The sequence below is a fragment of the Mytilus galloprovincialis genome, chromosome 8 (genome assembly GCF_965363235.1).
Source record: "Mytilus galloprovincialis chromosome 8, xbMytGall1.hap1.1, whole genome shotgun sequence".
In the NCBI taxonomy this organism is placed as follows: domain Eukaryota; kingdom Metazoa; phylum Mollusca; class Bivalvia; order Mytilida; family Mytilidae; genus Mytilus; species Mytilus galloprovincialis.
Genome location: NC_134845.1, coordinates 40,690,686 through 40,704,272, shown reverse-complemented (window position 1 = coordinate 40,704,272; position 13,587 = coordinate 40,690,686). Strand labels below are relative to the sequence as shown.

Genomic DNA, 13,587 nt, shown 5'->3' with positions numbered 1-13,587 from the left:
ACGTGTTACGGGGTGATTCATTAATTCACTTTTAAGCTGTTTGACATTGACCTGGGTTGTATCGTGCATGTGAAATTAAGTTAGTCACATTTTGCGAGATGTCTTTGGAGTTTTTAGGTCAAGCAGATGTGTCTGATTGGATAAAAACGTTGCTGATGGGCGTTTCACGCAAAGAGCCTGTGAATGTTCTGGCGAACGGCATTTGGTCCAAACATGTGAGGAAGAACAGGTGCGTTTAGTACACGTGCCTCTAACGCTATTAAAGTTATAACAAGTTTCTTTACCGTTCGGAAAATACTTTGGCCGGCCGTACTTATCGCTACGATCATCATTTCTGAATCTATTAACATCTTGATGATTTACTTTGTTTCTCAGCTGCAGTGGAGAAAATTCTATAGTGTGATCGCTCATGTGTCATAATTTACATACGCTGATTTGAATCCCTGACGCTACGAGGGTGAATAATTCACAGTCACGTTAAAACTTTACTCCAATCTACTTTAACGTGATGTTCTCTAAGTAGTGTCGACGCTTTGGCTGAACACATTTTATAGTAATCATAATATTTAGACTCGTAAAATTAGTTAAAATACTAATATCAATAATGTCTTCTTCATACGCATCTAGTTCGGCGCGTCTTACTGGATAAGCTTTTGATAAACTCCTTAATGGTCAGTGTACGGTTTAATCTATGTCGGGTTTCCCAGGGATATTAATTTCAATGCTGTCAGCGATTACGTTTGGAATAAGTAAGGCAGCAATATTAACATCCCTACCGTCAATAATCTGTCGCTGCAGTGATGAATTGAAATGATCTGATCTGGCTCCCTTGTTGGTGTCTATGGATACACAATTCTTCTGTATTCCGGAATGAGAAATAGTAGCGTTTTCAACGGTACTAGACAAGTTGTACCAATTTTGTAGGGTAAATCCGTCTTTCATTGTGTTTTGCTGCCTTTCTCCGGGATTTCTCAAAAGAAGTTGGGTAACAGTACTTTGTAAACCAGAAAAGCAGTGGGACATTGAGACGAACGCATTACACATGTTACTCATCGAAATAGACCCCGGCTTTGGGTTGAAGACTGGGCGTTGCTCCGGGGTGGATTGTTGGGTTCCGATATCTGGATTAACTTCTGCTTCATTTTTAGTTACGGTTGCCTCCTTTCGTTTTGGATTTAATGTTACTGTTGAATAGTTGTAAGATGATGGACTTATTAAGATCGACAGGAACTTCTATATCAATCCCCTTTTATTCCTGGAATAGTTTTGTCTTATTCCACGTGGATGGGTCCTCGCTAGTGTCTACAGGCTGACGTTCGTAAAGGCATTTTCCTTTTTGTTTGTTCTTTCGATTTCTGGTAGCCATAATGTTAATAAATGGAATTTGATTATAATGTTACAAAAATAAGATACCGCTCACGTGTGAAAAAGTTTACTTAAAATCAAGGATGGAAACTAAAATCAAAGCTTAAAGTTCCAATCTAGATGACGGTTGATATGTAAAATCTCTCAATCGTAGAAAAAAGGAACAATACTGTTATGGTATAGCACAAATAAAGAAAAGATTTGCTCCACAATATAAAATAGCGTCCCTCTTTCCAAACAGAATTATCAAAGATGAATTCTGCCACGTGTATCTCTTCTAAATAAGGAACAACTAATAAGAGTAGCACATGCAGACACAAGCTTCTTTACACGAATAAACCACGCCTAAATTATATGCAAGCTAATATATATACTAAATTTGTAAAACATCAATAATATAAAAAAGAATTGGTGAAAACATTTCCATTCATAGTACTGTTGACAAAAATAAATTGCGAAATAAAACAGCGGAGCAAATACATACATTTTAACTACGCCAATGATCCAATGTTTATCGATCCCTTATTCGAATGATAAATTCATAAATTTCGCATAACGTGTGTATGAAAAGTAGCAAAACCAAACCAATGATTAAGCTTGCGATGAAGATGGCTAGTTTTACTCTACTGTCTACAGCGACAAAAGAGCGAATTCCGTAGTAAAACAAAGACTTGGTGGTAGAGAAAGCTGCCTTCAACATGTTGAACCAATCTTCAAAGTGCATAACTGAATCATTGGGTTCCGGTGTCAATATCTGAAATGATACAGGATTTAAAAACAAAGAAAAGAAATGCTAAAACATTGTGAAAAGACAATTCGAAAAAAAAAAACACTGAGATCCTTATTATTGTCACATTAACGATTACGTGCTTTATCTGTATGCCGTATATTTTTTGTTGTTGTCATATTTGTTTATTTATATAGTGATCAAGATTATATATGACACAATAGTGATTGCTGTACCCCCCCCTTTTTTTTTTTACATTTCTACCTATTTTGTCTAATTGTTTTGTCCACCAATTGTTGTCAAAATGCAATATAGTGGAGTGTTATGCGACTGTCACCTATCTGAGTGTTCAGCCAGCTTTAAAAACGGTTTAACCCACCGTTTTTTTTCTTTTAAAATGTCTTTAACCAAGTCAGGAATATGGCAGTTGTTATAAAAAAGGTCAATTTCTTTGTATGTTGGCGTTTGTTTTGTAGAAGTTCAGTAGTTATGTTGTACCGTTGTTTTCTCTAGTAGTTGACGTGTTTCACTCGGTTTTGGTTTGTGACTGAGATTTATTTTCGCTGAATCGATTAATGACTTTTGAAAAGCGGTATACACAAGCCCAATAGTCAGCACTGTTTGTGCTGACATGAATTATCATTGATATGGTTATATTTATAAATTAACTGTTTACAAAATTTAATAGATTTTTTGAAAAACTAAGGCTTTTCTTCCTCAGGCATAGATTACCTTAGCTATATTTGGCAAAACTTTTAGGAATTTTGGTCCTTAATGCTCTTCAACTTCGTACTGTATTTGGCCTTTTTCACTTCTTTGGATTCGAGCGTCACTGATGAGTCTTTTGTAGACGAAACGCGCGTCTGGCGTATAAACAAAATTTAGTCCTGATATCTATGATGAGTTTATATACTACTGTTTGTTTTTAACCAGTTATGTCTGATTGATCGACTCACCTTATGTTTATATATATCGGTACCGGTAACGGAACTATAAATAACTGTCATACAAGTGTAATGATAAGCTACATATAAAACCCAGCCAGGAATAGGAAAGTTCTTTTCAATTCGTTCCGTTGGTTGAAAAAGTCTATCGTTTGATTTTGTCACGTTTTATGGACTTCATACTGTTTGAATCAACCTGAGAGTTCGGTATCTTTGTCAATACTTTTTTTGTAAAACAGATGACAAAGTTCTCAACGCTCAATAGTAAATTATCTACTTGATCAAAAGAAAACACACACATCACAACACACATACAAAACCATTTAGATCAATACACGTACACAGAGTCACACATACACAAACACACACACACAGACACACACACAAACACACACATACACAAACACACACCCACTCATTATTAATTTAGAATATTTCTTAAACCATGAAGTGTTAATATGTTGATCATGAACAAAAATCTCTCTCTTTTATCTTTTTAATTTGCTTTGTTTAAGATTTTGCGTATTTTGTTTACTTGTTTTGTTTTGTTTTAAGTTTTTGCGAATTTTGTTTACTAGATTTGTTTTGTTTAAGCTATTGCGAATTTTGTTTTGATTTTTTTATGGGATAAGAAGGAAGTTACAGAAAACTAAACTCTCGTTTTCTATTCCGTCATTTTAATAAATATTTGATGTACTTAACGATCAGGATAAAAAAGAATGGTTCTCTCCATACATTAGTGCTTGATTGGGCGTTTTTCTTGGAAAACTTTATCTTACTTTTTTCTTAAGTTGCAGCCTATCATGTGTATGATTAAATATTTGTTGATTAAAAGGTTACATTATACACTATTTCTCCTCATCTGTCATGATTCCTTAACTTCACGAACACCAACATAATACACAACCCCTCGGAATTATTTCGTAACGGGACATGCAATTACAAGATTGAAACACAATTTTGGTTCTTGTATCCTGTGCTTGTAACCGCAATTAAAACACAAACACGGTTGCATTTGAAATTAAATTTTTGGGCAATACCTGTCTCAAAAGTCTCAGAACAGGTACATCAACAGCTGGTAATAGAGTATCCTCAAATGATCGATCAGGATCCACAGCTGAGCAGTAATTAATTACATTTGCCAATCTATTCCCAGGTAAACCAAGGTATTCTCTAAACAGTTTCTCCCTTTCTTGTACTCTGTTACCATATTTTTCTCTACATACATCAGCATGTGTCATTACACCATAAAATGTTACGTCTATAAAATTAAATATACAAACAATCGTTTATTTAGACTGGCTCATTCGAGTGTTATTGTTTATGCAATACTGGAACTCTGTACATTTTTTAACCATTTCCTTTTCTTACTGCTAATAACGATAATTTGATCGAATAGCTAAACGCCAGTAATGAAGACTTTAAAATAAATTCTTGAAATTGCAATGACTATGTTTAATCTTTGTAGCATTTTATATTTAATCCAGTTACATATGCATTATGCAATGTGCCTTGCTGATTGATTAAAACACTTGATTGAAGTAAAATTTAAATATTTCAATGCATTTGCAAAATTATCTCCTGCAATTTATTAATGCATTTTGTATTCCATTGATCAATATCATTAAAATCAAACAGTCAACGGAGTAAATGTTAGAATTAATGGCGATATAGTTCGTGTTGCTTAGTCTTTAGATTTCTATGGTGTGTCTTGTATACCATTAGATGTCTGTTTGTCTTCTTCTTTTTTGCATGGCGTTTTCAGTTTATTTTCGATCTATGAGTTTGACTGTCCCTCTGGTATCTTTCGCCCCTCTTTTATAGTTATAGTAAACCACATCAAATTATAGTAGGCTTCATTTAATTTTGCCAGCTTCTGATGTATCCATCAACTTTGGATTTTAATTCGTAATTCATCAGATCGTAATCAACATTTATCTAAACTCGACCAAGAAGAGAGAAGCAAATCAAGGTTGCAAACAGAAACCGAGGAAATTGCATGAATTTTATAAGAATCGAGAAAAGTTTTTCGTTTTTTTGCACTCATCTTTCACAATGAGAATCCACACTCCGTCAACATTTCACAAAGTTAAAATGTTTCGAGCACAATCGCACATATTAAAGATCAAACGTTTATACTAATATACATATATCTTAGATCTATCTTCAATCAATTGATGATTGCTTTAAAACATTGATAATTATGTACAACGTATATCTTACAGGACTCACCAAATATCTTTTAACCAACTAAAATAAATCAAAGTGATATCTATGTTAATATTACATGAAGCTTTAAATTTTATCATTATATATATAAAAAAAAGTAATATCAATATAATTCACGAATAAGTTTCAAATGTGATATCTAATATCGGTATTACCTAATTCATTGGCAACATTAACCACTGTTTTTAATAGTGCAGTAGGCATGGCAGAATCTGGATTTGACGAACACACAATGATGATCCTATCTATTGGTCTGTATGAAAATAATCTAGTTCTATACATCGTTCTCATTGCTGCAATTCCATTCAATCTTCCGTATGTCACAATGTCATTTAACGCCTCCTTTTCTTTAACTTTTCCACATAAGACAAGATATAAGAGTTCTTCAGTTATCACGGAATCATCATTTTCAAATCCAGTCATATCTATAAATGTAGGTAACATACATTGATCGTTCTGTCTATAATATTCTTCTTTTGTGAAGCTGAAATATTATAGAAAACAAATAGTGAAGGGGACACCAAATTGATTAGCTTTAATCCCTTTAGTGACCTGAGAACAAGAATTGCAATATAAATGTTTTACGAATTAATTCACACCGGCATAGACTAAAAAGAATCATATAAAAAAAAAAGACTAATGTTTTATCGGATTATTATATTAATATTCAGAAAAAAGTTAAAAACATAATAGATAAATCGGATTTTCTCAGGTTCTCTCATGAGAGCAAACATGTAAAAGGATATGGAAAATATTAACCCTATGTAAAATGAAAGTCTATCATTTACTAAAACGTATACCAACAAATAAGTTAATACTGATTCTAATATTAATTACCTATAACAACAAGAAGTTTGATATGCTGACATATTGTTGGCGTAAACTTACAAGAGTCATGGCAGATATAATAAGCTTTTTGTCAAAAACTTTCAATATTTAAAAAAGAGAACATAAATTAATTGATATACAGATCCAAAACCTTTAATTAAAAAAGATTACCTTCTCAGACGTCTTGTAACTTGCATACCCATGACACCTTCATGGTTTCCGAATTTACCACTTTTAGCATATTCGTACCAGCGATCACTGTTTAGACTAGCAAACAGAGTATTAAGGAACGACGATTTACCACATCCTGGTGGTCCAATGACAGCAACGTTCAATGGCTTTTTGGCACTTTCGGTTAAACGCTTGCAGTCATGAAGAAGTTCTTGTTTCCGTCCATAACAAGAATCCTCCTCTTCTTCTGTTAAATCTTGATTTACCTCATTTGCATCTACAAAAAAAAATATCTTCATAATTAGGATTCAATTTATTCCCTCTGGTTGAAAAATTGAAGTTGAGTCAGTTATTCGCTGTCATTGTTGATCACCAATTAATACAAAACATTCTCTCATCATTCATTTGGTTGTCAAATGTGATTACACAGGGTCGAAAAACATATTGTGTAAACATTTCTTAAAATTAAACCTAATATCGGTCAAATTAAGTTTGTTTTAAATAAACCTTCCGTGAGAGAACGATCCCTTAGCGACCATTTAAAAAAAAACCTATATCCTTTGTCAGTCGCTCATTTTTTACTGATGCGGCATTGAGTTCAGAATCGGCATACATTGATTTTATTTTGAAAACCTCCATGAATGGTTAACGTGGAGATGTAACACATTTTGTAATGTATTTAAGCCATATTTTAACATTGACATATAAGCGGGAGGTGTGGCTATCCATAAAACCAGATTCAACCCACCATATTTTCTTAAAATTTTCTGCAACAAGTCAGGAATATGACAGTTATTATCAAATAGTTCGTTTCTATGTATGTTGGTGAGTTTTTGTAGCAGTTCAATAGTTCTGTTGTTCCGTTTTTTCCTCTTATAGTTGATGTGTTTCCCTCGGTTTTGGTTTATAACCCTGATTTTTTTTTTAGTAAAATTGATTTATTTCTATTGAATAGCGGTGTACTACTATTGCCTTTTTCTTTATTTAAACTCGATAAGTTCTATATATGCTATGCCATTACCCTTTTATATATGTTTATAAACTCATCATAAATACCATGATAGAAACTTAAAATTTGCGCCAGACTCGCATTTCGTCTACAAAAGACTCATCAGTGACGCTCGAGTAAAAAAGCGTTAAAGGCCAAAGACAGTATGGAGTTGAGAGGCATTGGGGACCAAAATTTCTTAAACGTTCTCCAAATACACCAAGCATGCAGCTAAGGTAATCTCTTTCTGAGGTAGAAAAGCCTTAGTGTTTCAAAAATTTAAATTTGTAAACAGTTAATTTATAATTATGACCACATCAATGATAATTCATGTCGACATAAATGAACTGACTACTTGGCTGGCGATATGAAAATCATTCGAATCAAATTCTGAAACAGAAAGTGTATATCAATAGAATATGCCAGCCAATTGTGTTTACCAAGGTGCATATTTTGAAAAATAAAGGAAAAATTTGGAGTAAAAGAGGGACGAAAGATACCAAAGGGACAGTCAAACTCATAAATCTAAAATAAACTGACAACGCCATGATCAAAAATGAAAAAGACATACAGACAAACAATAGTACACATGACACAACCTAGAAAACTAAAGAATAAACAACACGAACACGAGTAAAACATAAAATAGAATTTAGAAATTACCAAAATGTACTTATTATATATTGAAAGTTGTATCGAAATATTTATTCAATGATTGAACAACAGTTATGCAGACAGCGTGCATGTAGACAATCTAACACATGCATAGATGAATAAACACATTGATTACCTATCAAACAGTTCATTTCATAACATTTCGTTTTATTTCTATTCTATATTGTATTGTTTATAGATATAGGAAGATGTGGTGTGAGTGCCAATGAGACAACTCTCCATCCAAATAACAATTTATAAAAGTTAACCATTATAGGTCAACGTACGGCCTTTAACACGGAGCCTTGGCTCACACCGAACAACAAGCTATAAAAGGCCCCAAAATTACTAGTGTAGAACCATTCAAACGGGAAAACCAATCCATTTTACAAATGCCAAAATGATAATGACATACACAAAAATGTAAAGACAATTTTAATGAACAGGTTCTCAAATCGTTGTTTAAACTTTGTTTTACTAGAAATAAATTGCTTGTGTACAAGATAAGAGTTTTATGTCTACTTCAGAAAAGGTTCAACCAAATGAAATTGTGTGTGAACAAACTTATTCAATTAGTCAATTCAAAATATTGTTCTTATCAAATGAAAAGGTTGTGGTAATCATCTGAAAATCCTTATTTGTAATAAACACCTACTATAAGTATTTTTTTCAATTCTAAAATCCTTGGTTGGGGGAAAAAGATAATTATAAACCTATATTGGATCTTTTTCTCATTACACATCCTCATTCATTAAACGTATTTCCCCATTTAAGATTTCAAACGGAAGGACATTTAAAATTGTCAAATTCATTATAGTTTAACTACTGATGTATTGATTTAATTATGTTCCTACCAAACCTCTGCAAAAAATGGTATTGACAGAAAATATACCAAAAAGGAATAGTATGTACTAGTATCTGTTTGTGTTTTTTGAAAAAATATTTTCTTATTCAAATTTACATGACAGTGCATTTCAATGATCTCGAATTTATTTTTCAAAAACAGATATTTGTAGCAATACATTCCAATCTTATGTTAAACAAATTAATTTATAAGTTTTTGTAATTACAATACTCCTTCTCACTTGATTTGTGTAAAACCTCTGAATTACATTAATAAGTATAGAGTACCTCGTTCATGAATTAGATCTCCGACGGAGTTTTCTTCATACGATTCATCCTCATCCATGTTTAACTACTCTCTTTCACTAGACGTTCTTGTTAAATTAGCAGACTTTTGTTTTTGGAACGATCCTTTGTTCACACATATACATACTTGTCAAAGAAAACGATACATACGAATTAGTTTATATGAATTTTGAAACATATCTAATTCGAATCAAAGTTTTGGATTCACCTTTATAGAAACTTCTCATAATCATATCTAATTACAAATATTTCATACTCGATTATACACTTGTATTGAAACATCTCATTAAAAAAATAAATTAATTTCTACTTACAATGTAAGTTCTTCCTATGATGTATTTTGTCACAATACCACTCCCATGGTTTCTGTAAACATAGGATCTCACTTCATGCATTAATGACGCTACTTTCACTTTTCATTTTCATTAAATATACGTATTTGGTCAGGCATAGTGAAGTAATCCTATTAAAACATGGTAGTATGCATAATTATAATATCGAGTTACACATGTATAACTGTACTTCAGAGGATCAATCGGGAAGTATTGGAAGCAACTGGAGCATGGAACTGAATAAGAAAATCGAGAAAAACATTTTTTTTTAAAAACTTGTGGGCTTTTCAAGATGTACCTTTCTATATCTTATGAAAAGTGCAATTATATAAAATACAGTAAAAATTTTAGTATATATATTCCTTTGTTGAAACAATATTCAAGAGTTTTCTTTTCCTATTACAATTTGCGTGACAGAAAGTTGCTGCATATATTGGGGTTTATTTATCAAGAGTTTCAAGTGGCTATGGCGAAGTTATAAAGTCATTCATTTGAGAGAGAAAAAATACAGACAGAACCACGAGTTGGTTGAATATTACTAATCTATTTCACAGATAAAGAAGATGATCCAATTGTTACGATAACCGAGTTCTATTGTTTTCGAACGTTTCATTCCAAATTTGACTGATAAAAATTGTGTACTTGTACATGTGCAACACGACGGTGTAGCATGTGAATTAGTATCTCACTTGAACAATATTTTGGTATCTTCCGACTCTCTTTTAGGAATGTTTGGTCCTTAATGCTCTTCAACTTCATACTTTATTTGGCCTTTTAACATTTATTGATTCGGGCGTCACTGATGAGTCTTTTGTAGACGAAACGCACGTCTGGCGTAAATATAAAATTTTAATCCTGGTATCTATGATGAGTTTATTTACGTGTACTGAAAGTATGCTGCCTCAAACTAGTATTTTTATAAATATTCTTCTTCTAAATATTATTGTCGTACTTACCGAAAAAAATGTTTTAGGTATCAAAAATATGTTATATGTGGTTCCTTTAGAATCGACAATTTTATATTTTAATTCGTGTTCTAAAAGTCAAATCTTACTTGCATTGTGTATGTTTGAACGGATGATATGATTCCTACTGTCTTCAAACCATTGCCCTATTTTTGTCATACTGATCGTTTATTCTTATGTTGTACTGTTATATCACTGTCCCAGGTTATGGGAGGTTAAGATCCCGCTAATATGTATGTATGTGCCTGTTCCAAGTCAGGAGCCTGTAATTAAGTGGTAGCCGTTTGTTGATGTGTTACATATTTTTTTTTCGTTCATTGTTGTACATAAATGAGGACATTAGTTTTCTCGTTTGAATGTTTAACATTTGTCATTTCGGGGCCATTTATAGATGCGTATGCGGTATGGGATTTGCTCATTGTTGAAGGCCGTAAAGCATTGTAAATTGACCCATAGTTGTTAATTTCTGTGTCATTTAGGTTTTTGTGGAGATATATATCTCTGACAATCATACCACATCATCTTTTTTTTTTATAGGTATTCAAACTGAGAACGATTTTGCAAAACAATAATTTATCGAACTTAACATTAAACACTAAAGAAAGAGTATCCCGAAGTCAGGCAAAATTCGTGGGCATTTGAGATTATCCGGAATGTTAAGCAGGTCCTGTAGGGAAAACGGTACTATTACATTTTCCTAGCATTAGGTTGGCCTTTTGTGTACCCAAGACAGGGCGAAGGAAGTCAACTTAAGAGCTCTGTGATTGGATGTAAGGGTACAATATATGTTTTATTTATCTATTTATAACTGCAGTGTGTATATTTACAATATAAATTTTAAAACCTATTGAAATATTTCTAGAGAATTATTCGAAAAGGCTTCCAAAATTTCATAAATTTGGTGTAAAATGACGGTGGGCATGGATAACATAAACAAGCTCCGTTGGAAATTGGTCATGATACTATTTGGCTTCAATTTTTAAAATAAAATAATAAAGTACTAACACCACACATAACTGTTTTATCCAGGTTCTTATTATAAAAACTGGTAAATTTAGAAAATGTTAGTATTGTCGCCTATGGCAGAATAAATAGTACCGTTTTCCCTGTAAAGTCCGTGTCGATGGGTAGTATCCATACCTGTCTATTACTCATACATTATGCGGAACTAAATATTGAAAAACCTTTCAAAAAATATACACATACATTTATTTATATCTGACCTCAACTGTTGCATCTGTTTACTTTATAATTTGAATACGTGTTATTTGATATAAATATATCAAAACTTAAAGAAAGAAAAAGATAACCTAGTGATAATGACAATTATTGACCTTGCACTTGTGACGTGGCTAATGATTACAACTAACAGTGTTGTAAATAAAGAAGTGATCGATATTGAAAAAGTTTTAAATTGGTTGTTATCTGAGAAGGATTGGAGATGCTTCGCTTACTGCCCATGCAGAATGAAAAGATGAGCGTAAGTATTTCAAAAAGATTACAATGATTTTCAAATTTCGTTTACACATTGCCGCCTCAGTGATTCATGTAGTCTGAAATGTCTTCCTGTGCGCTGTTACATATGAAGTAGCACGTTAAAAAGCTAGCATCTGGTATAAAGCAGTTTGCATATTCGTATCACAGAAATATGTCCTTTATATGTTCAATGGAGTAAATATTTGAACTCTGCAAATGATATGTATGACTATCCTTTGCAGATATTGATTACATAAGTAGTTATTAATCTTTACACTGAAATGTCTGTGAACTAACAACCTTCAAATCAAATGATAGCCCAAATTTTTTGCATTGTCCTAAAATGTTATGTTCTTTTAATAAAACATTATATTTCTCGTTACGATTTACTTTTGTACATTTACATGGTAGATTTGATTAACAAATCTTTATTACCAAAAACAAAGCTGTGATGAGAAAGGACAGGAAGGAGAAAATACTTTAAATTTATGATATATGTTTTGAGATTAGCATACGTTTGTACAATAGGTAACTTTTTCATGCTTAATTGATGAAAGTGAAAATTTATACTATTATCAAGTAATAATTTAAACCATTCCATTTTCGCTTGTTATTCTCGTTTTCATTTCAGAAATAAAGTATTGGATCAAGTGGTTTATTTTTGATGTGCGGTCTTCTCGTATATTTCTTCCGTATTGTTATAGTTAAACGATTTATTGATATATACATACAGTCAACAAATAAAGTATAATATAATAATTTTATCAATACCTGGAGACAGCTTACTGTTTAAAATGAAGTTAAAATGTTAAATACTGTGTATAAGTTAATAATGTGATAAATCTATTACTGCTTTTGACGCTGATCTAAAATACAAAGTACTAATATGGCATTCAAAACCAGAACAAAAAACACACTCTTCACTGCAACTGTAATATCCTTAAGATGTTTGATATCCAAGTGATCTTTACGTCAGACTATAGAGGTTATACGGTTAATTTCTGGACCCTTTTTTCTTTAAATTAATACAATGACTTGACAATTTAAATTAGCCCATTATAAACTTGTCATTTTCAGTAGTTTACTAGTAATCTGCATCGTCGAATAGCCCTTATATTTGGCAGTTGTGTGCATATTTAAATCATACGTACTTAATCGAAAGTTGGGCACTTTTAACGAAAAACTATAACAGCAATAGAAATTAGTTGATCGAAACGGAAACGCTGTGTCTATGACTCAACTCTATAAAGACATGTTTTGTTGTTTATATCACAAGGAACTGTAAACGTCGTATCTATAAATTTTCCGATTATTTCATACATGTAGTATTCCCTATTATTACATTTGCACTATGTTTGCTTTACAAAGCAGGTGCTGCTTGCATAATTTGAGGGGCTAACCCTAGCGAAATTCATTATCTTACACTTTTGTATTGACATGCTTTATTATTGGTTTTGTCACATTTATGAATGCAGTGTTTACAAAGCTTTGGATTGTTCGAAATGTTAAGGATTTTCTATCTTAGGAGTAAATTATTTTGCAAAACCATTTGTAATTTTGGGTCCCCAAACCACTTCATCCAATACTTTATTTGGCCATTTGACTTTTGGATTTTATCACTGATGAGTATTAGTAGTCTGAAGCATGAACAAATCTTGCAATTCAAAACATACAAACTGTTCTAGCGACAGGTAAGCACATGCATGATGTTGGCTTTTCTTACTTGTTAAGTTCCCCTAAGGTACGATGTCAAAAAGAT

General features: G+C 32.2%; 1 protein-coding gene and 1 long non-coding RNA gene across 4 annotated transcripts in view; one reads left to right on the top strand and one right to left on the bottom strand.

Annotated features, from left to right (window-relative positions):
- Window positions 1–5: 5 nt before the first annotated feature.
- On the bottom strand, window positions 6–9,545 carry LOC143041933 (uncharacterized). Of its 2 annotated transcripts, XM_076214078.1 has the most exons (6): window positions 9,370–9,545; window positions 9,038–9,181; window positions 6,265–6,541; window positions 5,421–5,749; window positions 4,077–4,297; window positions 6–2,119 (listed from the first exon to the last, which is right to left on the bottom strand). In XM_076214078.1, exons 2-6 carry the CDS (start codon window positions 9,093–9,095, stop codon window positions 1,877–1,879), a joined length of 1,128 nt encoding a protein of 375 aa, XP_076070193.1. In that variant the 5' UTR covers window positions 9,096–9,181; window positions 9,370–9,545; the 3' UTR covers window positions 6–1,876. The 2 variants fall into 2 exon arrangements, with proteins under 2 accessions (XP_076070193.1, XP_076070194.1); XM_076214079.1 differs by lacking the exon at window positions 9,038–9,181.
- A 2,064-nt stretch (window positions 9,546–11,609) lies between these two features.
- LOC143041931 (uncharacterized) overlaps window positions 11,610–13,587 on the top strand; it is a 31,996-nt gene continuing 30,018 nt past the window's right edge. For both annotated transcript variants that reach the window (XR_012967840.1, XR_012967839.1), the window contains exon 1: window positions 11,610–11,832. This is a non-coding gene — a long non-coding RNA (uncharacterized LOC143041931). The remainder of the gene's footprint in view (window positions 11,833–13,587) is intronic.

Bases quoted from the DNA above. Each gene is read 5' to 3' on its own strand.
- LOC143041933 (XM_076214078.1), bottom strand. From the start codon at position 9,095: ATGGATGAGGATGAATCGTATGAAGAAAACTCCGTCGGAGATCTAATT. The intron at 5,750-6,264 runs GTAATCTTTTTT...ATAATATTTCAG, and splicing joins GTTACAAGACGTCTGAGAAG to CTTCACAAAAGAAGAATATT. The intron at 4,298-5,420 runs GTAATACCGATA...TTAATTTTATAG, and splicing joins TAATGTTGCCAATGAATTAG to ACGTAACATTTTATGGTGTA.